The following is a 26,274-nucleotide window of genomic DNA, read 5'->3' as shown; positions in this document are numbered from 1 at the left end:
ATTATTATACCAGAATTAAAAGAAGAAAAATGTTACTCTTTAATACGACGTAGGTTTATGGAATGGTTAATAATAGCCTTTTTGGCTAAGCTTATTTTTTCTCTAAAAGTACTTATTTTTTCAATAAGTGCTTATTTTAAAAAAAGTGAGGTGTTTAACCTAGCTTTTGGGAGAAAATAATTGCTTTTGGAGAGTAGCAAAAACAGTTTTTTAGAAGCAAAAAAAAATAGTTTTTGCCCAAAAACACTTTTGAGAAAAATATACTTAGAAATACTTTTTAAAAGCTTGGCCAAACACTAATTGATGCTCAAAAATATTTTTTAAATTAATTAACCAACCACAAATTATTTTTCACCAAAAATATTTTTTTTAAAAAGTAATTTTAAAAAAAATAAACATGCTATAAGTTACGGTGAGAGCGCCGTTCCACAACATCCAAGCTCGTTATTTGCTTACTCCAACACTCTTAACTATTTTTTGCCCCAAAAACCTATCTTTTTGTCGAAACCCAGCAAATATCCACACCCCTTCCTTCTCTCTCTAAAAATCCTAGAAAAGAATGGCACATTCTTGCATAGCTACAACTTCATCCATCTCTAAATTCAACTACCAAATTTGCCCCTCTGATTCTTCCACTCTTTCTCAAGCCAACCCCATATCCCTTCCATTTAAACCTCTTCCCTTCAGGTACTCATATGGGTTTGTCTCTTTTTACTCGTCGTATGTCTAGTTAATTTTGAGTATTTTCCTTAAAGTTTTGATCTTTCAGGAAATTAAAGAGTGTTGGGAAAGTGAAGAATAGCACTGTGAAGGCTGTGTATTCTGGAACTGAATGGGAATCTGCAAAGCCTTCACGTACAGGATTTTGGTCTATCAGGTTTCAAAAAGATAACCCAATCTTTTAATTTCTTGATAAATCTTTTTTCTTTTCTTTTTTTTTGTTAGCAGAAAATTGTCTAATTTAGGATACTTTTGGTTCTTGTTGTTAGGGTATCTTATGGTTGATGAGTGGATAAGGGCCAGTAGGAAATTGGAAGTTTTGCGTTTATACTCAATTTTGGTTAAACCAAGTTTAGACATTGCTAAGAAATATGGGTTTGTCTGCCTATTTGAGTATTCTAGGAGTACAATATTAGTAATAGTAGAAGAGAATATTAAAGCGAGCTTTGGAAAGTTAGTTTGATATTAAAAACATCACATGAAAGCACAAAAATTGAATGCTTGAAAGTTTTGAACGTTGATTGTTAAAAAAGCATATAACAAGATTGTTAGTGGTATGGTGTCAAACATTTTGCGACACCCCAAAATGGAAAGAGTTCATATAAATTGAGACAGAGGAAGTACTACTTTTATCTTTATTTTCCTTTTCCTTCTGAAAAGGAATCTCGTAAGTTTTCTAATAATATAGATAGAAGAGTGTTTTCTTAGGTCATTTTTTATGGGATTTTATAAGGGAAAATCCAGTTTTGTGGACTTGTGAAATGCATAAATCTTAAGAATTCATTGTTAATGACTTAGTTGCTTTGTCATCTTATGTGTCATAGAAATCCGTTATGTCATATGATTAACCCCCTGTTATTGAATTTTGCAGAGATGATGTGCAAATTCCATCATCACCTTATTTTCCTACATATGCCCAAGGTCAAGGACCACCGCCGATGGTAGCAGAACGATTTCAGAGTGTGATCAGCCAGCTCTTTCAATATGTAAGAATTGTGTTCGTATGTTAAGAGTCTCAATGTACTTGCTAAAATTTTAACTCCTGTATTATTATTATTATTATTATTCTCTTCTTGTAGAGGATCATACGATGTGGTGGAGCAGTTGATGATGATATGGCTAATATCATAGTTGCACAGCTTCTTTATCTTGATGCTGTTGATCCCACAAAGGTATATTTCTTGACTGATTTGGGATAGACTTGGTCAAACTATTACAACAACAACATACCCTGTGAAATCCCACAATATGGGTGTTCTTGACTGGCCAACACTCCGCCCCATACAAGTATACAACATCGTCGGTCTAACCACCACCCTGTAGAACCTGCCTTTAAGTTTTGGTTAAACTAGATGTTTTAATTTAAAGGAGATTCTGCATTAGGCATTCCTTCAGTAGTATATATCATCTTTTGTATTTGTAATTTTAATTCATCGCATTTGTTTGTCTAAATATGATCTGTCTACTGCTTAATTGCTTGAGCAACTCATGAATTTCTTGCCTCTTTTCATTCTGGAATTTTCAGCATGACATGCCAGCATAACTTCTTTGCTTTGCACTAGCTTATTGAGGCCACAGTGGCCCAGTTATGCATGAACCGAACAAGCGAAGAAAGTTAAGGCCTAAGCGAAATGTGTGAAAATTCCACCTTTCCCTCTCTTTCGCTTGGCCTAAATCACAGCCCTTATACCACGACTATATGAGGCTTGCCCTTGATCAACTTCATATTAAATGAATAAAACCATGCTTTTTATGAAACAAGAAAGAATACACAGATGCTGCTATGGTTTTCTTTTGACATATGTTTGTCCTTTTCAGTGAAGCTTTTAAATCTAAAACTGTTTTCTACATCCTTTTTAATTTACTTTTTACACAGCTTTCTTTTAATTCAACTGAGCACCTCTTTAATGTACTACACAGGACATTGTCATGTACGTCAACTCTCCGGGAGGGTCAGTAACAGCAGGTACAACCGAGTTTATCTAGTCAAATTCATTTTGTTTCTGTTGCCAATTTGCCATAGTTATTTCAGCTTTTATTGCATAGTATTGAACTGTCATAATCAGATTTGGTTATCTACTTTAATGCATGGTGTATCAAATGCTATGCACCTATTATTATCTCAGGAATGGCCATATTCGATACCATGCGGCATATTCGACCTGATGTCTCTACTGTCTGTGTTGGACTTGCAGCAAGGTACTGATTTGATTACTTATGTACCTTTGCGTTTCTTTTAGAAGACGATTTTACTGTTTGTTGTTGCTTGTGATCCGTATATATGTGAAAATCACCTTTACACAACCTATGATAGGACAACATAGCTCTCCAGTGTAGGTTCTTTTTTCATTTTGTTTAAGTAATTCTCCAATTCTTTCATATTATTGGCATTTTTGACACCCTCTCCTTTCATTTGGTACTTCACGTGCCTCTATTTTATTATTCGTAACGTCCTCTATTTTGGTGCCAAAGTTTCGCCAATAATTTGTTTTCTTCAGAATTTAGGGGAACTATTAAATTTTTGGGATTGGATTTGCTTTTCCTTCTCCTCTTCCTCTCCCGTTTATTCTTCATTTCCTCCTTTTCCTCACTCTTATCCCCTTTTAAGCCCTCTTCCTATACTGTGCCAGTTCACTTGATCCCAAATTCCTGAGAACTTTTGTGATGTTTGTTTGAATAGATGTGTTATTTGATACTATTTCCACGTTGATGTAACATTGTTTTACGATCCACCTACCTTTCACACGGTTATTTCCTTGACGTTTGTATCTTTTAGATGGGTGAGTGGTGGAACATTTTACAAGTTTATTCCAAAATAGTTTTTTCATCAGTTGAGACTTTGTATTCAGTTAATGGATTTTGTGGAGTCTATTTTACTATTAGTTCCTTAAGGTGATTACTTCAGCATTTTTTGTTTCATGGAATAAATAGATAGCCTTGCTTAGCTAATTTATGTTTTGCGGCGTTGCAGTATGGGGGCTTTTCTTCTCAGTGCTGGCACTAAAGGTAAATTGAATAGCTGAATCAAAATAAAGTAACTTTGTTTATGTTATACTTCTAGTTTTTGCTCTTAACTTTTAATGCTGTTATCACCTTGAAGGAAAGAGATATAGCTTGCCAAATTCAAGGATAATGATTCATCAGCCTCTTGGTGGTGCTCAAGGTGGTCAAACGGATATAGATATTCAGGTAATCGCTCATTCTATTGTATGCCACAGTTCCTATTTAAAAATTTTGCATTTAGGAAGTCAATATGGCGAATAATGGTTTATAGAGTACAACATCTGATTTAAACGTTCCATGCTCGCTATCCAATATCCATCATAAAAAAGAGATGCTAGAATCCCGATTCCTGACACTGGAAAAATTACAATTTGCTCAATATGCTGACAGATAAAAGTACATTTGAACAATGCACTAAAAACATAAGATAGATGGATAATTTCCAATTCTGTGTTTATTTAGAGAATGCAATACCAAGTGGTGGTTTATAAGGTAAAGGATCCAATGCCAAACTCCCCAGGCCAGAACCTCTGAACCTTGGAAAAGCAAAAATCAGTCTGCACAAAGTGCTTACAAAGAAAGTACCAAACATTGAAGGAAATTTCTAGTTATTTGTTTATTTATTAGAGAAGCGTAACAAGTGGGACAATGTGGCAATGTTGTTGGTGGTGAAATATAATGCATTCATGATGGGGTTATTCCCATCAAAAAGCTGATCTTTTAAAACTGTTCATTTACAGAATGCATCTAGGTTAGACAATATTCCCCAACTTGCTTGGGATTGAGGCAAAGTAGTTGTATGTAGTTTAGACAATTTAGCAGTGACGCAAGTTAATTTACCAATGTTCCAGCTTATGTACCCAAGCTACTCAGAGCTTATTAGACTTCTGTTTCTCCTGTGCAAAACTCAAATTGTGAAACTTCTATCTGATAAGAAATCGTTTCTATTTTTGATGCTAAGAAGTTGAGGCAGACATAACTGCATGCTGTTGTATTATAACACTAGTATGTGTAGATTGGTAAGGATGGCATACTTAAAGAGCTAAAATCAATGCTGACAATGATATCCAGGCTAATGAGATGTTGCATCACAAAGCAAATTTGAATGGGTACCTTGCCTACCACACTGGTCAAAGCCTTGAGAAGATTAACCAGGACACTGATCGTGATTTTTTCATGAGCGCAAAGGAAGCTAAAGATTACGGGCTAATCGATGGTGTCATCTTGAATCCAATGAAAGCCTTTCAACCACTTGCAGCAGCTGCTGAACAATCATAGTTGAATTGCAAGGGAGGTCAATATTCTCTCCTCATTTTGCTCTTCCCTCCTGGATTATTGATACGGTCATGACTAGAGATTGTAATAGATTGCTGGGTTTTGGGTAGAACTAGTATTCCTGCGGCCAGGAGCAATTTGTATGCGAATTTTTACAAGTTCATCAGAGTTAACAGTTGGGGAAGAGTGTAATGTACCTGTTCAAATCTCATAGACGTTTTTGCATAGGTCTTGATATTGTCTTAAAAAGTAATTCACTACTTCCACCTTTCCTGTAATAACAATCAAATTCATGGCATGCATGTCAGAGATTCTTTTTTCCTTTTTTGTTCATGCTTTGTTTCTTGAAAGAGCACATGACATTGTTTCAAGTGCAATGCCAGTACCTGTTGAGAAGTTGTTTCCTGGCCATTGAAATGACTGAATACAGTTCATGAATTTCAAGAAAGAGGAGGGTTACATAGCTTAACGTTTAATAATTCATTGAATTCACCAAGTGGAGGGACTAGGTAAGCAGATTCACAATTAATTGAAGGTTTTAACTGTATATGACAAGGACTATAATCAAGTATGTCAAGAATTCAGGAACTAAATAGTATTTTTTGGGATCTAAATTGCAGTTATTATTCTTCAACCAAAACAAAATGATGGGGTGCACTTTTCCATTTTTAGCATTTTGGTCACTTTCCATCTGTAGGTATTCAAGCCTTGTGTAAAGCCAAGTCGATTTCCTAATAATTGCGACTTTTCCAGCGAAAGTTTGGGCTTTATGTTGAGTTCAAATAGGGTCGCACAAATGGCCCTATTTCGGGGTGATCTTTAATTTTTGAAAAATTTGCTGCCTATAACTACCTCTAAGACTTATTTGTTAGTAATAACTACTTTTTTAAAAAAAATTATTTTTGGTAGTTTAATTATTTATCAAATTACCATCTATAACTTATTTTTGTAACTGCAGTGTATTTCCCTAAAAATAAGGTACCTCTCTCCCACTTATCCACAATTTTTTTTTTTTTCAAATATTTTTCTCACCTATCAAATCTATTTTCTTCTTCACTCCTCTTTCTCTCTCCATTCCATCTCCTAATCTTTTAAATTGATTTTCTCTCACCTACTAAATTAACTTTCTCCCTCACCCCTCTTTCTCTCTTTATTCCATCACCTACCCTAGATCTCATTTTCTCTTACAAACCAGAAGAATCCTACAATAATAGCAGCAGCCATGGTCGAAAATCCTACAGTAGTAGCAGCACCATGGTCGAAAATCTCATTTTCTCTTACAAATCAGAAGAATCCTCCAATTGAAAGTCTTTGTTCATTATCTCTGAAAATCATCAACATTTTCTACGACTTGATTGTTCATGCGCAGCGCTCTGTTGGCATCTCGTTCTTTGTAGCCCATACCTAAAAGTAAGGACAAAGCTTCATCTGGAATTTGAAGCTGCAAAAACTTGGCTTGAGCAGATGTCAAGGACTTTCTAGATTTTTCAATCTGACTGCTATGATATGCCACCACTCCTTATAGTAGCTCCAGCCTCAAATGTAAGGCAATCTCTGAATAATGTCCTTTTTGTAGCAATCTGAGACGACTCGCTTTTTTCCCGTGAGAACACCATTAATGAGAGTTATGGAGTTTCATGCTCACCAAGTGTTTGATAAAATGTTTCAATATAATTTAGTATATTTTCAGTGTATTAACAAATAGTATATCTAATTTTCAATATATTTCAGTATATTATTTCGCTGTATTTCAATGTATATATCTTTTTTTGGTGTAAATATAGCGAATGTTCCAAATATAGAGCCTATTTTTACTACATTTTGTTTTCACGACTTTTGTATTTTGCTGTATTTCAATGTATTTCTGCATTTTGTATTTCTAATTTATGAAACAATTTCTGATATATTCCATTGTATATACGCATACTACAACTTTATATTTCTTAAACAATCAATTATATTTCATTATATTTCAGTGTCTATTTTTCTGTATTTGGAAGTTTTTAGATCTTTAGTGGTTTTTGAATTCAAAAAATTTTGATTGTAATAAAAGTTGAGAGAGATTCGTAAGCTTTTATGGAAGAACAACCGTTATGCGTGATTTATGGGAAGTTTTAAATTGAATCTCATAATTATTTTTTTTAAAAAAAATTGTTCCATAAATATGGCCTGATTTTACTCTCTAGTGATTTGTCTGAAATATGGTTGATTTAATTTGACTTACTATTTAAAAAAGAAAAGAATATTATGTTCCAAAAATATAGCTTATTTTTTCTCTCAGAAGTTAAAAAAAAATATATGTTCCAAAAATAGAGCCTAAATTTACTCTAACGTGTTTTGTATTTCGCTGTATTTCACCGTATTTCAAAAAAGCGAGATACAATTGAAATACAGCTAAAAGCAGCTACGAATTGTAAATCTTCAACTTGTAGTTATAACGAGTTAGAAGCTATTAAAAGGCAGCTATTTGTGTAACCCCTAAGACTTAATTATGAAAAATAACTATCTTATTTAATATTTAATTTTCGCAGCTATATTATTCTAAAATTACATTTCATAGCTACCCAACTATATTTCAGTTACTGTATTTCCTCATCTCCTAAATATACGGTCCATTAGCTACTCTATCCCTAAATACACGATCCTCACCTCCTCTTTATCTGCTCACCCTAGATCTGAGATATCACCCCTCTCTTTCTCACCTACTCTACGATTCATTTATGTATAAACTACAAGAAAACAAATAGATTAAACCTGAGAGGAGAGGGAAAATTAGAAATTGATGGGAAAGGGGCTCTGGTCATTGGTTAGGAACCGCAGGAAGAGAAGAAAAGATTGAATTTTTTTAGGAATAAATCCATGGAACAAGATAGCAAATCGTTACAGCGGGACTGGAGGAAATTTTGGAGAAGATGACGGAGGAAGGCCAGGGACGACGAATTTTCAGTGTCTTTTTATTTTTGTTTTTGACTGGATGGAGTAGAAACACCATTGATGAGAGTTGTGGAGCTTCATGCCCACCAAGTGTTTGATAAAATGTTTCAGTATATTTCAGTGTATTTCTGTGTATTAGCAAACAATATATTTCAGTGTATTTTTTTTTGCCATTGACGGTGTATTTCTGTTTATATTTAATTTTTTTGCCATTAATTATGTGTATTTCACTGTGTTTTATCTAGTTTCAGTATATTTCAGTGATGTTATGGAACCTCATACGCTTTGCGTGATACATGGAAGCATTAATACTAATTACTATTTAATTTGAAAGAACATATTTATTTCCTTAAATACAACCATTTTTTACTCAACAACGATTTTGTATTTCGTTGTATTTCCTTAAATACAACCGTTTTTTACTCAACAACGATTTTTGTATTTCGTTGTATTTCACTGTATTTCAAAAACGCGAGATTTAACTGAAATACAGCCAAAAGCAGCTACGAATTGTAAATCTTCAACTTGTAGCTATAACTAGTTAGAAGCTATTAAAAGATAGCTATTTGTGTAAGTTTCACTTAATTTTTCCCTCTCAAATCGGTGGTCTTTAACTTTTGTCCTTCACCATTATTTGCGCGGTATAAGTTTATATTTCTGCAGTCATAAGTTTATATTGTCGTATCATAATCCCACAAGTTAGGTCAGATACGGCAAAACTTTCAAAACTCAACATAAAAATGGCCAAAAACACTTCAAACTCCGCAAAAAGAGGCACGTTTCAACTCAAAAAGGAAAAGAACATATTTGTCAAAAAGCATAACTCCAGTTTCTGGACACTACAACAAATTCTGAAAATATTAAACAACTTATGCTGCATAACTTAATTCCTACATATCTTATGCCGAGCGAAACAAAAGTTCAGTTTCCGAAGATAAATGTTACATAACTTTTGCCGAGCGAAGCAGATCTGGATATTTCCATTAAATGAGCAGCAGAGACAAAAATTAAAGATCACATATGAGGGACTAAAATTTAAGACCGGTGCGTTTGAAGGGCAATTAGGCAAAAACTTCGTTCAAATTCTCAATTTACACAAACTTTTCAAATAACATACAACTATCCAAATACAATTTCAGTGTTTACAAACTTCTTTTGACTTTCAAATTATAATGTTACCAAAACGGCTAATGGTGGTATATTAGATTAGAAAAAAGTTATAATGTAGAATAAAAAATTATCACTGATCGAAAAGGTTGATATTTTTGGTAAATGCGACTTTTGTGTTAATACGGCGAAGTACTATAATTTTTCTATTAAAAAATATAGTTATTCTCATATCTCCTTAAGAATTAAAGAGTGCAATTGTCACCCGCATCAATTACATTTGATTTTATGCTGATCAAGTAATTATTTACTAGACAAACAATCCAATATAATTACACCTAAATTCAATTACGAGGTGACTTTCCAAACCAGCTATTATATGTATATTGTTTATAGAGTTCAGTACAACCAAAAACCCTTCCATCCTCTTCTTTCCCAAGTCCTTATTCACAAGCAGTAAATTTAATCTCCGGAATTAATAAATGTAAGACACGTCTTTTATACGCACATTTATTATATTCTTACTTTATTTATCAAATGGTAATATTAAATTATTTAATTTAGTGTAAGTAGTGATTAAGGATAAATATTGCGGTATAATATCTTTATATTATTTGATATTATTTGGTAGCATATTTGTAGGGAGATAATTACCATATATTAGTTAGTTTCCTTGTTTCACTAATTACCATATATTGGTTAGTTTCCTTGTTTCACTAATTACCATGTATTGGTTAGTTTCCTTGTTTCACTAATTACCAATTTACCATATATTGGTTAGTTTCCTTGTTTCACTAATTACCATGTATTGGTTAGTTTCTTTGTTTCACTAATTACCATATATTGGTTAGTTTCCTTGTTTCACTAGAATCTTAGTTTTCTTGTTTCACTAGGGTTCAAGATTGTATCCTATATATATTCTCTCTTGGTGAATGAATGGAACAAGCCAAAATTGTATAGTTTCTACATGGTATCAGAGCCACACGGTTTTTTCTTCTCTTCATCGTAAATTTCCATGGCCGGTGACGCCGTACCTCCTCCACCACCACCCAAAATTGAGTCTAATTCTCCCTATTTTCTCGGTCCTCAAGACCGACCCGGGGACTATATCACGCCTATTCGTTTCAAGGGCGACAATTTTGATGAATGGGCAGCCGATATACAAACGGCGTTAGAGGCACGACGTAAATTTGAGTTCTTGGACGGCACTATCACTGAACCGCAGCCTCCTTGTACAAAGTCCGATTGGACTGCAATTAACGCAATGCTAATCTCTTGGATCACAAATACCATTGATGCTGATGTCAAATCTTCCTTGTCAAAATTTAGAGAGGTCAAACCCTTTGGGATCACCTTAAAAGGAGGTTCGCGCAGACTAATGGACCACGAGTTCAACAGCTTCGATCTTCCTGGCTAAATGTGAACAGACCAAAACCATGTCAGTGTCCGTATATTACAGAAAATTACATGCTCTATGGCAAGAATTGGATCATCATGAGCCCCTGATTTCTTGTACTTGTTGCTCCGTCACACGTTTCAATATCTTCACAATTGGCAGATATTTTTACCAAAGCTCTCGGCAAAACTCAGTTTGACATCTTGCTTTCCAAGTTGGGCATTTTTGATTCTCATGCTCCAACTTGAGGGGGGTATTGCGGTATAATATCTTTATATTATTTGATATTATTTGGTAGCATATTTGTAGGGAGATAATTACCATATATTGGTTAGTTTCCTTGTTTCACTAGGATCTTAGTTTCCTTGTTTCACTAGGGTTCAAAATTGTATCCTATATATATTCTCTCTTGGTGAATGAATGGAACAAGCCAAGATTGTATAGTTTCTACGATAAATATCTAACATTCACAAACCTGATTCCATTCCAAGTTATTAAGGGATGTTGTAAAAGCCCATTACGAATACAGTAATTTTAATAAATATAGTAATTCTAATATTTTCCTATATAAGTGTACCTATTGTGTGCAATTAAGAAATATACGAGAAGATAGAACTCTCAGATATTCTTCGACATACCGTGACTATCACCATGGACATATAGTTTCTTCTGCTACACGGAGTAACCTGTAAGTTCTCGTTTTACAATTTATGCAATATCAATTAGTTTAGATGTGTTATGTAATCCTTGATAAATTTGAAACATTTTTATGGAAGTAGGACAGAAATTTAAGAATGAAGTTCCATCAAATGCACATGTGAGGGGAAATGAGAATAACAGAGATCCATAAAATGCGGAATGGAATATGGTCCATTTGGACGTATTGTCTCAAGGGTCTAAAACCAAACCCCTGTGTCTGTACCCTTTCAAGCAATTGTCCCTTTTTATGAACAAAGCCAATTCCATTTCATATGCTTATATTTCTATATATTTACACTATTAGCTTGGCATGCGTTGGTCCTTCATTTCTCCTTTTGTCCAAACATCAAACATACCTAGTCTACCTTATATTTTGCCTTTTCTCTCTTGTCTCTACGTTTTCATGTCATCCACCTATGTTATTGGCTTGGCTGTGGAGGTTTTACATATTGCCCCAAACGTGAGTTTTCACTTCTGCATATTGGCAGTAAAATAATATTTACATTACTCGATTATTATTTATTATAATATAATTACAAGTAATATATAAAAAAATCGAACTAGTTATCTGAAAATAAGGGAGATAATCTAGTACAAAAATTAATGGTGTGTTTGGTATGAAGAAGAATGTTTTCCACAAAAATATTTTCCTGAAAAATTAAATAAGTTATTTTCTTACTTATTTTATGATATTTGGTAACAAACATAAAATATTGTCCCAAATAATATTTATACATAGTCTAGACGAATTCGCGACTTTTGTAGGACAAAAAAAAAGTTGAACCAAACTAACAAAAAAAAAAAAAACATAAGTAGGTTTGCGTGAAAGGACCAAACTGCAAAAATAAAAGTTTGGCCTTTCACGCACGAAATTTGTGCGTGAGCCCACAGTCAATTCTTGAAAGGAGTCACTGCATAAGGTTCCATCATGCCTATCACCAAATTCCAGATTGTAATGTTTGTCTTTGTTGATAGGCCATGATATACTCATTCAGAGTCCGGAGCCTAAAGGGTATAAAAATACACGGTATAAACCAAAAGGGGATAGCCAAAAATTTACAGACCAAAACGTCCACGTTATACCCCAAATTTTTTTTCCACTGTCAGAGAATCACAGAAAAAATTAAAAAATTAAAAGTATAACGTGGACTGATCCACATTATACAAAATTATTTGTATAACGTGGATCAGTCCACGTTATACCATTAATTTATATTTTTCTCCCCAACGTTTTACAAAATAGTTTGTAAGACGTTTCCTCTATTTAAATCTTATTCGGCTGTGTTTTTAATAAAAAAAAAATTATTGATTTTTTTAATTTTTAAAGCATATAGTTAATGTCAATATTTTATATAGAACCTGATATCTTTAAAATTAAAAAAATCAATAATTTTTTTTATTAAAAACACAGCCGAATATGATTTAAATAGAGGTAACGTCTTACAAACTATTTTGTAAAACGTTGGGGAGAAAAATATATATTAATGGTATAACGTGGATTGATCCACGTTATACAAATAATTTTGTATAACGTGGATCAGTCCACGTTATACTTTTTTTTTTTTTTGTGATTCTCTGACAGTGGAAAAAAAATTTGGGGTATAACGTGGACCAGTCTACGTTATACCCGTTTTGATCTGTAAATTTTTGGCTATCCCCTTTTGGTTTATACCGTGTATTTTTATACCCTTTAGGCTCCGGACTCTGAATAAGTATATCATGGCCTATCAACAAAGACAAACATTACAATTTGGTGATAGGCCTGATGGAACCTTATGCAGTGACTCCTTTCAAGAATTGACTGTGGGCTCATTCACGCACAAATTTCGTGCATGAAAGGCCAAATTCTTATTTTTGCATTTTGATCCTTTCACGCACTAAATTAGTGCGTGAAACCTACTTATATTTTTTTTTTTTTTTTTGTTAGTTTGGTTCAACTTTTTTTTTGTCCTACAAAAGTCGCGGACTCTAGTCTAGACACAAACATTATGGAGGTGGTTAAGGATTGGGGTGGTGGAGGTGGGGTTTATGGGGGTGGGCAGGTGTGCTGAAGGATGGGGGAGAAAAAACTATCACTTAGAGAAAAAAAAATCGGTACTTTCGGTAGTCAATTTTTTTATTTTTAAGAAACTTGTTTTTCTAGAAAAATTATTTTCTAAACATGAAAATATTAGAAAGAAAATGTTCTCCTCCATACCAAACACACCCTAAATCTTCACTTATTTATAAAAAATTGATTTATCTGTTTCTTTTGGTACATTAAATTTGATTTATCTAGTACACTCACTTTAACTAGGAAAACACAAAGAAGGTATACTTAATACTTTAGGGCCTGTTTGGCCATGAAAATTTTTCAATTTTTTCCAGGAAACGTTTTCACTTTATTTGAAAATCAACGTTTGGTCATGAAAATTTCAAATACAACTTGAAGTTGTATTTGGAATTTAGAAAACACCAAAAAACTTATTTTCACTTTTTTTTTCAATACATTCAAACAACCAAATATTCTTTGCAAACACTATAACCAATCACAACTCCAACTTCAACTCCAAACTCTAAAATACCAAATAAAGTGAAAAACATTTGGTTTCATGGCCAAACGCCTACTAAATGAAGAGAGTAAATCAGATTCGTCCGATGTTGAGACAGTACTTTGCCTAAAGCTAAACCAATACAATTTTTTTCAATATAAAAGGTGTTGGGGCCTATTATCATATTGGAAGCTAGCTAGCTAGATTATACGATGATGAACCAATGTGCGGGATCCTAAGGTTCTATTTATTTTTAATTCTGGAAATTAATATGGAAAGCAAATTGTTTAATTAGTGAAACGAACATGTGCTGGCTAAGAGCCCAATCATTTTTAGACTAAAGAAATCATTTGTGGGCAAAGTTATCAAATCATGTTTTCGGACAAAAAGGGAGGAGAATGATGACTAGCTAAGGATTCTGCCTTTCTTCAAAGTCAAAGATTTGCTTCAATGATATGGTCGAACTTTGTAGATACCATACTTCATTAGTGCTGCTTGGTTTTAATTAGCACATCTGCTCTTCCATCAGCATTATTTTCAGTTATATTTGACATATACATTCTGTTAGGGGTGTTCATGGTTCGATTTGAGTCGGTTATTAATTAAAACCATAACCAAATCAATTTAGTCGGTTTTTAAATGTCTAAAACCATAACCAAACCAAATAAAATAATAACCACCGATTTAGTTATTGTCGGGTTGATTTGATTTTTCGATTTATGACTAGCAGCCATGAGACTTATCAGTAAAACATCAGTAAAACTTTTGATTTGTTCTTTTCTGCTTTTTAGGAGGATTACCCACGAAAGAAGTATTAGGGCATTACTATGTGCTTGAGTTGCAGCAAATGCTGATGTTACTGAAGTATCTTCTATAGGAACCTTCAAATCTACAACCTCTGTCATTTTCATATGAAAAATATTAGAAGTTTAGGACTCATTCAGACAAGAAAAAATAAAGGTATAAATTCGGAAAAAAGAAGAAGAAACAACCTAAAATCAAATGGCTGACAAAGAAAGGCTAAAAATTTAAGTTAAAGACATTAGACTCTAACATGAGCTTCTATTAGTAGGTTTACACTTAACACTTAAAGAGTTAAAAGACTTAAAGACATGGGCTTTGACATATTCTTAAAAACTTGGGCTTTAAATAATCATGTGAAATGAGTAGGCCTTAAACAATCATGTGAAATAAGTAGACCAAAAATCAAATTAATGATTAAAAGGTATAAAATATTTATAATTATTTATGAAAAACTAATATTATACATATAAATAATTATAAAATTTATGTTTATAATTTATCGGTTTGGTTCGGTTATTTATTCAGTTATTTTTTAATAGAACCATAACCAAACCAAATATTATCGGTTTTTAAAATTTAAAACTAAATCAAACCAAACCAAATCAAATGTTGTTTTTTTTATTCGGTTTGGTTAAATTTTCGATTTGATTTTAATTTTAACCAAAACCGTAAACAGCCCTACATACTGCATTTTGCATTTCATTTCACTACTAGAGAATTGATCACCTATAACACTATTATATTCAGATTATCTTTTACCTATATCCTATAATACAATGTTCGGGTTGGCAAATTATGTAGAGAAAAAAAAGTTGTGTAATTTTTTTTCATCAAAATATAATATTATATAGGTACCGGGCACTCAAGAATATGACCTAGTAATCAATAAAATGAACAAGGAATCATGAGTTCTTAGGCTCAAATATCATACTAGCTGATTTTTCTGATTTGCCTAAACTTTTGTGGGTATACGTTGTCTAATATATGTACTAATAAAAAATAGCAAATTAGATATGTGTTAATTTCTGCATTAACTTATATCAAGTTTGGTAGCTAGTAAAGAGGCACCTTATTCATGTAGTATTGTTTTTTGCATACTTATACCGCGGTTGGTAGCTAGTTAGGAAGTAAGTTATTCATGTATAAAATTAGTACGATGTTTGATTTGCAATTTAGAAACCCGCATAACTAATACATGTATAAGTTATGAGAGATCTATGTATTATTTTATGCCGGGTAGAAGATGGAAAAATTAATACATGAATAAAAAGTTGAAATGACAATATTACCCTTATCATTCCCCACTTAAATACTTTCATTTCTAAACAAATATTAAAAGTATATAATTATTAACTTTTAATATAAGAAATCAACATCCAAAGAAATAATTTATGCATAACTAAACCCTATATAACTAATACATATATTACTAAAACCTGCATAATTAATACGTGCATTATTAATATCTTAATTAATAATACTCGCATAATTCTAACTAGCTACCAAACGACCCCTCATTTAATATGACGTGGAAAAAAAAAATAGTGGGGACAGCACACGAGCAAACAATCCACTTAAATAAATTCGTGGGGACACCGTATGCATCCTTTGGAAAGAAGTACATATACATACAGTAAGAAAGAAGAGAGAGAGAGAAACAATAATAAGTGAGCAACAACAATTCTTGACAAAATACAGAAGAGAACTGAGAAGAGAGTAAGAGCCTGCTAGGCTTATGCCTATAAGTTGTTTATAGTTTATAAACTAAAATAAATAAGTTGGATAGTTTAATTTATTTTTTTGACTTATAAATTATTTTAGATAAGTTAAGTTAAATAGGCTCAATTATTTTTTAAAACTTATTTTAAGCATAAAATGACTTTAACCTGGTCAGCCAAACACTCAAAAAAGCTAAAAACAGCTTATAAGCAACTAAACTGAGGTTTCGGTTCATTGAGGGACTACTACTACTTGTGCTCTCTCTTTTACTCTGCCTTTGAATGTGCTCTCTCTTTTACTCTGCCTTTGAATGACTCAACACAAGAATGCTTGTGCCTTGTGTGATCACTCATCAACGATCCATCAAACAGTGGAAAAAAGTGAGTGACAGTTATTAATTTTAACGCCCAATCACCAGTCGAAACATATCGTATTGTCCCGTCATTGCATGACTCACCCTTCTTTTTTTTTTTTTACCAAAACATCATTCACTATTTGACCACTCAGTTCTTCCGTAATTCTCACTTTTCATACAGCCTAATACGCAAGTTCTAAAAATGGTGAAAGTATTTCATATAATTTTGTTTTCACTTTTTTATAAATTGAAAATAATTTTTGATGTTTTTTCCAAGTCATTGAACATATGATATATCGAAATAAAGTCATATAACTTGATAAATTGTCTCTTACATATTTTATCAAATTGTGTTTGTAGTCAATAATAATAAATGTTATTACAGATAACTTAATTCCAAAAAAAAGTGAATTGTTTTTTTTGGTCTTTATGGACAAACGGGACTTAAATTGTCTCTTACATATTTTATCAAATTGTGTTTGTAGTCAATAATAATAATTATAGTTTTTGGTGAAATATAGTTATAAAAAAGTGATTTTTTTTTTTAAAAAACAAGTTTTTTGAGTTTTTGGTATTCCGGAATACGACTTCAAGTAGTATTCGGAATTCTCATGGCCAAACGCTGATTCTGGAAAAAAGTGAAAAAAAATTCTGGAATAAAGTGAATAATTCTTATGACCAAACAGGGGCTTAATTAAAGGCAGAAGGGCAATTTGCAGGATTACCCTTTGCAGGGGGTGGTCTTTAATTTTTGTTCCTCAAATTGGTGGTCTTTAAATTTTGCCCGTCTCTAAAAATGTTTTAGTTTAGGGTTCGAATCACCGCTCAATCAAAAGTTTTAAAAAAATTAACAAGATAGAGTTTGAATTCGCAAGACAGAGTTTTGACCTTAAGGCAGAATTTGCCTTGCATTCCCAAACATCTGAGTTGCAATTTTTTTTTTACTAAATTGGGATTCGGACCCATAACTTTAGAGTATTAAGTGAAGGGTAAAATTTAAATTCCACCACAAATGAAGGGCAATCGGCGCAAAAAAAAATGAAGGTAGAAGTCATCTAATATTTGACAAAGAAATATAAGGAGCGAGAATGGGCCCGTTTGACCATGATTTCGAAACAAAGATCTTAGATATTGATTTGAATCAGCCAGATTCGAAACTGACATTTGCACGGATATATAATTCAAATCTCAAAAGTCGTTCTAACCAATAATTTGCGAAAACAATCAAATCTTTTTCAATTCTTATAATTTTACTAAATGAGCAAATCATAGTTGATGAATAAAGTTTTAAAATTCTAAGGCGCCGGATTAATAAGTCGCATATCTGAAAAGTTACATTTATAAATAAATGTTTGCGATTATATGCTATTACAAACTTTTAAATACATAGAATTTTACAAAGATTCGCTGGTTCAATAAAAATTAACAATAGTAGTAATTAGTTATTCCTTAATATCAGAGGCGGGGTCAGGATTCAAAACTTGTTGATTCGGAGTTCTAATTCTTTGAACTTATTGTGTTCTTAATTAATAACTTGTACATATTTGACAAAAAATTTAATACAAATATATGATTCGGACAAAAGCTATTGAGTTAGGCCGAATTCACTCCCGAAGGACTAGCTCCGCCACTGCTTAATATAATCCCCACATGGTACATAATTTTTTTTTTGAGCATGAGTTTTTTTTGCAAATTTTAACTTATGATTCTATTTTTGTAAAATATAAATTTGTGGATCAAGTTTTAAATTTTAAAAGAAGTGAAATCACAATTGAAAGCGAAATTTTGTTTAAATTTCATAAAAAAATATTAATACTTATTACAAATCAAAACTTCAAATTTAAGCTGCATAGGCAAACGCCTACTAAATAGCTAGTGGATGATTAAACTTTTATCATATAGTGGAGTTGTATATTGAGCTAGAAGAGTGAAGATGCCTCACTAGAAATGAGTATAACGTACAAGTGCTACTGTTGGATAGCGTGGGAGAATGTGCGCTGTAAATCAAAAACCCCCCTTACTTCATATTACTCTACTTTATTATATACTGCCATGTCCATCCATTCCTTTCTCTTCTCCTTTCCTAAAACCACCCTCTTCTTCCCCAACCTTCCTCACCTCTCCTACATGATTAGATCATTTACCATAATATAATTATATATAAATTTTTATAGTATTCCTTTTTTATTATTAGTAAAATATACCAAAAAATAATAGGTATTTCATATTATTATATCAATAAAAGTTTAACAATTTTATCTATTTATTTGACTGAACCTAATTCACGATAAAGAATTCGAGGGATAGACCCCTTTGTTTTGCACCGAGAAGAAATGGTAGGTCAACTTAATAAAATTTGTAATTAATTTTTTCATAAAATAAATTGTTATAGTTACGTTTTCTAGGCTTAGTTCAAGGGGTAAAGAGGTTTGAACTCTGTGCCATGCAATTTAAGATTGATATTTAAATAGAGATTAGTAAATTCATAGACCTATTATCCCTAAGTTACAAAAGTTGTAGTTGGTCCTAAAAATTGTCTCGTACGGATTTTTGATCCTTAAAAGAAAATATATTGCTATAGTCGGTAAACATGATTATTAAAATTAGAGAAAAAAATAAGGTTTAAATTTACCTTTATATTATCCAAAATTGTTTAATCCTTTCCATGTTACATTTTAGTCAATTCATACTCTTATTATTAGCATACGTTTAAATTTTGCACCTGAAATATAATAGTAATAATTTAAAATTATCATGGAATAGAAGCCCCGTTAAAAATCAAAGGTACTATTTTTGCAATGGCAGGAGTAATATCAGATTAAAATTAACTTACTAAAAGGCACAACATTTAGGTAGTAGATGGTTTTTTAAACTTTTTCCATAAATATATTGTAAGTGAGATTTGAATACAAAATTTACAATATAGTTTTCTTATAGAGTAATATATACTATGTCAGAAGCACTCAATGATAGCATATAAATCCAATCCGCCACCCCTCTTTGAACCCTTAAAAATAGCCCGGGGCTTCGCGTCTCTTTACTTTCACCCACTACTTATTAACTAGTGTTTGGAACAGAAAATCTGGTCTTTATCACCCTTTTTATTTAACTCAAAAATAAAAAATAAAAAAATTAAAGTAGCTAGCTTGGGTCTTTTTCCAGGTGTCTATCCCTATCTCTTCCTTGACCTTTCCTCTCCCAGTTTCTCTTACAAGGGTCAAAAACTTGACAGATTTTATAAGTTGTTTATACACTGTATACTGTGTATGTGAGAAAGGGTTTGTTTTGTTTGTAACACACAACTGTGACTATTTGATGATGGATGAATTGAGCAAACTTCATTCTGTTACTGCATGTTCGGTTGAGGGGCCGATTAATAACAGTGTTAGTGATGATAATAATCTTGTAGCTGCTGTTCATCATCATCAGTTAGAAGCTGTTGATCATAATAAAGCCAGCTTGGAGACTATGTCAGATCTTATCAAAGCACAGATTGCTAATCATCCTCTTTATCCTAACTTACTTTCTGCTTACCTTCAATGCCGAAAGGTAAATCATTGTATATTATATACGGTCTGTTGATGATCACTGTATTCATTGTGTACACAGTTGTTATTTGGCTATTTATATATGCCCTTTATTAGCTTTGCACTTAACAAGATTAAAGAAGAGCAAGAGTATTCATTTATGTTTTTTTTTTTTGTGGGTACTTTAAGGTTGGAGCACCCCATGAATTGGCATCAATTCTTGAAGAAATCAGCAAAGAGAACAACCTAATATCCAGCTGCCACACTACTGAAATTGGAACTGATCCTGAACTTGATGAGTTTATGGTGAAAACCCACATAGGAAAACGTCCATATATTCTAGTGTCTAGCTAGCTAGAACTTATCACTATATTTTTATTTGCTAAATGAGGGTTTTCTTCTTGTTTTTTCCTTTGTGTTGAAGGTATCATTTTGTGAGGTTTTGCTGAAATATAAGGAGGAGCTATCAAAGCCTTTTGATGAAGCCACAACGTTCTTGAATAACATAGAGTCACAGCTCAGTTCCCTTTGCAAGGATAACTTAATGACTTCAACAAGCACCGCCTCTTTCAACTCCAACAACTATCTATCTGGTACCTCACTTTCTTTTTGTCCTTTTCTTGATTCTTTTAACATATAGTGAAACACTATTGATATACTATGATTCTTGACTCATCGTCGTCTTGATACTAGTGTTGTACATGCGTGTGTTTATGGCTTTTCTTTTGGGGGTTTGGTCAGAAATACTATTCCGTTCAACTTTTGAGAAAGATAGATTCGGACCCCCTTATACTTTAAGCTGGGCCCTTCTGTATATTGTATATAGGGTTACAAGACCGATGTTCTCCAGTAAGCATGTTGGTGTAGCCTTGGAAATTGATACTTTTCAGAGGCTGCAACCATGGAACTAGTATTTCTGTCAGACTTTGTTTCTTTATCTTTCCCACTCGGATTAGTAATGTTTCTTTTAATTTCCAATGCTTGAAGAAGATCTATCTATAATAACTACTCCCTCCGTCCCAATTTATGTCAACTCTCCAGACATTTGAGTCATGAGTGAATTTTTTAAAAAAGATGATCAAATGTGAAATTAATTAGAGAAACAAATGAATTTTTTCTTTATAATTGGGTGTTCTTTTCCTTTCTGAAATGGTATTACACGGTGATGCAGAAAAACTACTAGCTGTTTGTTTGGCTCGATTTTTTCATTAAAATTTCGAAGAAAGTAATTTAGGTTTTAATGAAAACTCGCTTAGATGGTTTACATATGATAAAACCTCCCTTGAATGATTTGGTTGTTACTGATGATATTGAATATACAACCAATACAATCAGGCCTAAAATGTATAGACACTATGCAGGTCCAATTTGGTAGATGGTGCACTAGTTTCAAGACCTATGGTGCACTAACACTTTGTTTCTATGTTATGGTGCCGAAGAAACCCACCTGCACATGAACATGTGATTTGCTTAGCTTTGACACATGATGGATATGCTGAAATAAGGGATGTGTAGTAAATTAGGTTTCTGTCTCTAATATCCATTTGTTTGGTAGACAGATGAAGAGCCAAGGCTTAGACATGGTTTAGGCATACAAGGAGATTACTCAGTGGTGTTTGTTTCAGTTTTTCCGAAAGCTTTTTTTTTTCTTTTTCAAACTCTTAGGGGTGTTCAGGATAAATTTATATCTTGTACCAAACATGGTATAAAAATTAGTGCTGGGATATCCCAGCTTATACCTTTTTATCCCACTTATACTGAGATTATTTTATACCATCTAAAAGATGGTATAAAATAATCCAAATAGATGGGATAAATTAGTCCCGGGATAATTTTGACTATCTGCCAAACGACCCCTTAGTTATGCAATAGCTGCAACAGTGCCACCCCAAGTTTTTTCCTGTTTTCTTTTCTTCTTTTTGTTCATTTCACTTCCCGTTACCGTTGTATAAAGTTCTTTATCACTTTTTTTTTTTTAATTAAAACTAGCTTTAATGTGTTGATTTATTTCGTGTGAACGATGTACCGTTGGTAATGAAGAAAGAGCTTCAGGTGAAATATGTTTATGCATTGAAATTGCTAAATAGTTTCCAAATATGCCCCTTGTAAAATGTATAGTCATGTCATTTGTCAGACCTTTACTGTGCTTTTTTTGTGTCATGATTTCGTCCTTACTCTTTTTCCTAGTCATGTAATAGTGCTTAAAGTCTGGATTTCTAATAATTATTGTGGCAAGTGGTACCTTTCACATGGAGTTCTCAAGGTTATGAGTACATCAGGACATGTAGCTTGCTTTGTTTTGTATGCAAATCCATTTAAACAGAACTCTTAGCGGACAGGTAGCATATTTGTGAGAAAATTTAGTCCTCAGTAGTTTTATTCTGCTGAACATTTTACTTGCACATAAATGGTTTTGGCGCAATATATATATGTGCCAACGCAATCTGTTCTAAGGGGAGGATATCTTTTCTCTACTTCTGAGAATCATTATTACTTTCAACTAGGAAACAATAGCTGCTATGCATGGATTATACAAGCAAGGATCCCTTTACAAGACCTTAATATTTTTTAATTTGATTTGCTAGCTAATATAATTGGCTGACCTCTCCGCTACTGTTGAGGTGGAATTTTTTTCTTTATACTTCAAAATAAAGAGGTATCATATATAGTCATCTTACTGTTTGTGATTATTGCTTTCTCCTGTATCCATTTCTTTCCTCTCTATGCATTCCGGTGGTGCTGAAGTCTTCCGGGTATTTATTGCTTTCCTTTCTCCTGTATCCATGTCTTTGCTCTCTATGCATTCCAGTGTTGCTGAAGTCCTTCCTCTCCTGTATTCATTTTTGCTTGTGCTGCTAGACTCTGAATTAATTAAGGATGACACCAAGAAACATTGGAATAATAAGAGGGACCAAGGTTTAATACTTAAAAAAGATCATACATATGTAGTTTGATGAGATATACTCCCAAGTTTTATGCAACTTATTTTCTGTTTGTAATCTTTAGAAATCGTACTTAGTACAAGCTATGATACTACATGATTCAAGCATCCAAATTTACTACCTAATGTATACTAGGATAGGACGTCTTTATAATCACAGCTTGGGGCCACATGTCACTTTGTTTACCACCTCAAAATTTACGTACCTCACTGTAAGTTGTAAATCTTCGTGTTGGAAAGACCAATTTTGCATTAGGAGAGACCGAGTATATAAGAAATACATTCACTTTTTTTTGCCTCATATAAAGCCGGGGAATTTAGTTATGTTAGAGCTGTGTGCTGTTTGAAAATGCAGACCCATTTGAAATTGGATAGTTTTGACTGAATCCCTTCTGAAATGTGATGATGCATAACTAAATCAAGCATCTTTAACTGTGCAAGAATTAGATTCCATTGCTCCTTAAGGGTTTCTGCTGTCCTGATGGGTAACATCTGCATGTTACCATGTACTGAAAACTGTGTGTATGTCATTTCCATTAGCTGGATCCTTGTATGATATCTTAATTAGTGTTATGCAGCTGTACAAGGCTCCATAATTACTCGAGATATGATGCTAAAACCGCTCAATTTGGATCTGTTCAACTGGAAGCTTGGTCATCTAGTGAACCGTTAAATCAATTGTTAATGTGTTAATTCTCATTTAATTAAATGGTCAAAACATTTTATGTCTCATACTATTGCTCGGGGCTATAAAGTATTCCACGTAAATAGTGTTGCTTGGTCGGATATCTTTTTTTTTTTTTTTGTAAAACAGAAACATACCATGATGGATCTTTGATTATGAATGCAAAAGATGTGCCGCGCTAGGTGATGTAAGCATACCAGTCCTTTTGATATATGTTGGATGTCCATAACAGATGAAGCAGGTGGTACCTCAGATGAGGATCTAGGCTGTGAGGAGATGGAAGCAGCGGATAGTCAAGAGTCTCCTGCTAACCGTGAAGGCGATAGTGAGCTAAAAGAAATGCTGATGAGGAAATATAGCGGCTATCTTAGCAGCTTGAGAAAGGAATTTTTGAAGAAGAGGAAGAAAGGCAAGTTACCTAAAGATGCAAGAATTGCGTTGCTGGACTGGTGGAATACCCACTATAGATGGCCTTATCCCACGGTAATTTCTAGTACTTCCCCGTGCCACTTGTTTAAGGATGTCTCGCAACTATGCTTTAGCTAGAATTGCTGGTCGAAACATTCAAAAACTTTTCTAAAGAGATCTGGCTAAACTAGTTCATATTTTAACGGGTCTTCAAAGTTCAAACATTATATATAGCATTTGTCCTGAATAACGTTGCTAGTTCCTTTTACGCCTCGATTTAATGGTCAATTCCATGACTTGGAACTTCTATTCAAATGTCAAGGTTAATATGATAGGATTCAGACTTAAATACTTTTTATTTGTCATTCTAATTGATTGATAGATTCATGTGATTGGAACGTGCAGAATTCAGGACTAACGAGTTTATAGTGCTGATCATCAGTTTTTTTCTATTCATGTAACAATGTATAGATGACATTAATGCAGGAAGAGGAAAAAAATAGGCTATCGGAAAGGACAGGGCTAGACCAGAAGCAGATAAACAATTGGTTCATAAACCAAAGGAAGCGACACTGGAGGCCATCGGAAGACATGAAATTTGCTCTAATGGAAAGTGTCAGCACTGGATCCATGTATTTCGATGGATCTGGAGGCACTGGAAGTATTGACCCTTGAAAATGAGAAGAAATAAGATTTGCTATAACTAGCTAACACGTAGTGCATAGTATGACAGAAACGTTTGTATTTTGAAGTTTATATATTCACTTACATTCAGAACAATTGTTAATTATATATTCTCTTCCTAAGTTCCCATTATAGAATTCAAAAAAAAAAAATGAATACCTGCTGCGCTGGTAACCTTTCCATAGTTACTGGGATGAACTTGATTTGAACAAGAATTTTAGACTGACAATTTAGATGGGGCTTAAAGCTAACTGGTTTAACTTATCTGTTTGTTTGCTAAATCTCAGAAATTGCTAGAAGTCTTTTTTTTTTTTTTTTGGGTTTTAAAAAAAGGCTGGAAGTCAAGTGTTCATAAGTCAAAAGTTAATTAGCTTATTAGCACTTGCAGTTTGATCAATTTGTTTACTACTTTATATTTAATATCTTTCTTAGTTCTCAGAATACCCTTCTCAACACAAAACTCCTAATATGCATCTTTTTCCATGTAAAAAAAGATGTTTAAATTTATATTTTCTTGTACAATTCATATTTTTCCATGTAAAATATATGTTTGAAGTAATATTTTTATTATAAATAGCTTTTAAGACATTTGACTCATGTTTATTGAAAGAATGTCAACTTTTTAAATCAAATAAACCAATTATTTATTATTAAATTCAGTACTTTTATCTAAATGCATAATAACTCATGTGTCAAACTTTGACATTTTTAATTCTAGAAATAACATTTGGCCCATGCTAAATGTTAGTTTATATTTTTCCTTTTGTTGGTTTATATTATAAGCTATTTTTCGATGTTAGTTCATAAAAGCACTTTTCCTTTTGTTAGTTTCTATTATAAGCGGCACATTATTTTATAAACTATACATTCTAATAATTTTTTAAACACAAATAAAGCTTCAACCTTCGTGCTTAATTTAATCATGTGTCCTTCTGCACACCGCCTAATCTTTTTTTACCCCCCTTCACCCCCCCCCCCCTCCCCCACCACAAAAGAAAAAAACGATAGTCAAAAACCTTAAATATGATTGTTCTCTTTTGTTACAATTATTTGATACTTCCTCCGTCCCGATTTAAGTGGCTTACTTTCCTTTTTTATTTGTCACAAAAACGGTGTCTCTTTCTATATTTAGTAAGTTCATGCAAGTTTTAGACCACAAGATTCAAAAACTCTCTTTATTTCTTAAACTTCGTGCGCAATCAAACTAATACACTTAAATTGGGACATAGGGAGTATTACTGTTGCTTGGAAAATTAAAAATTATGTAATATTTAGATACACATGCATAAAAAATGTCATTTTCTTTAATTATACACATCAATTATAGTTGGAAAGATTCTAAGGATTTACAAGCTATTGAGGCTAATGTGTATATTAAAGGAGGTGACATATTTTAAGTAGTTAACTTATCTATGTAATAGACATTTGAGAATAGAAGCAAAAGTATTTTTAAAATATATGTTCGGGTCCTCAATTGAAATAAGTT

The 26,274-nt window shown here is 32.8% G+C and overlaps 2 protein-coding genes across 2 annotated transcripts; both read left to right on the top strand.

Moving 5' to 3' along the window:
* Positions 1–444: 444 nt before the first annotated feature.
* LOC132598444 (ATP-dependent Clp protease proteolytic subunit 5, chloroplastic) lies at positions 445–5,325 on the top strand. The gene is made up of 9 exons (XM_060311308.1): positions 445–687; positions 770–877; positions 1,592–1,706; positions 1,800–1,892; positions 2,641–2,686; positions 2,847–2,919; positions 3,692–3,726; positions 3,821–3,909; positions 4,795–5,325. The coding sequence occupies exons 1-9, from the start codon at positions 560–562 to the stop codon at positions 4,999–5,001; spliced, it is 894 nt and encodes a 297-aa protein (XP_060167291.1). The 5' UTR covers positions 445–559; the 3' UTR covers positions 5,002–5,325.
* Positions 5,326–19,559: 14,234 nt separating this feature from the next.
* Positions 19,560–25,066, top strand: LOC132598443 (homeobox protein knotted-1-like 1). Its single transcript, XM_060311307.1, has 5 exons — positions 19,560–20,092; positions 20,260–20,376; positions 20,495–20,663; positions 23,929–24,179; positions 24,591–25,066. Exons 1-5 carry the CDS (start codon positions 19,859–19,861, stop codon positions 24,777–24,779), a joined length of 960 nt encoding a protein of 319 aa, XP_060167290.1. The 5' UTR covers positions 19,560–19,858; the 3' UTR covers positions 24,780–25,066.
* The last annotated feature ends 1,208 nt before the right edge of the window (positions 25,067–26,274 follow it).

Source organism: Lycium barbarum, chromosome 6 (assembly GCF_019175385.1).
Source record: "Lycium barbarum isolate Lr01 chromosome 6, ASM1917538v2, whole genome shotgun sequence".
NCBI classification, from domain to species: domain Eukaryota; kingdom Viridiplantae; phylum Streptophyta; class Magnoliopsida; order Solanales; family Solanaceae; genus Lycium; species Lycium barbarum.
The sequence above is the reverse complement of the archived record's forward strand: the minus strand, read 5'-3'. Positions and strand labels throughout refer to the sequence as shown.

Excerpts from the sequence above, each read along its gene's own strand:
- LOC132598444 (XM_060311308.1), top strand. The coding sequence starts at position 560 with ATGGCACATTCTTGCATAGCTACAACTTCATCCATCTCTAAATTCAAC. Across the intron at positions 3,727-3,820 it reads TCTCAGTGCTGGCACTAAAG|GAAAGAGATATAGCTTGCCA; the intron begins GTAAATTGAATA and ends ATCACCTTGAAG. Across the intron at positions 3,910-4,794 it reads AAACGGATATAGATATTCAG|GCTAATGAGATGTTGCATCA; the intron begins GTAATCGCTCAT and ends AATGATATCCAG.
- LOC132598443 (XM_060311307.1), top strand. The coding sequence starts at position 19,859 with ATGATGGATGAATTGAGCAAACTTCATTCTGTTACTGCATGTTCGGTT. Across the intron at positions 20,093-20,259 it reads CTTACCTTCAATGCCGAAAG|GTTGGAGCACCCCATGAATT; the intron begins GTAAATCATTGT and ends GGGTACTTTAAG. Across the intron at positions 24,180-24,590 it reads ATAGATGGCCTTATCCCACG|GAAGAGGAAAAAAATAGGCT; the intron begins GTAATTTCTAGT and ends ACATTAATGCAG.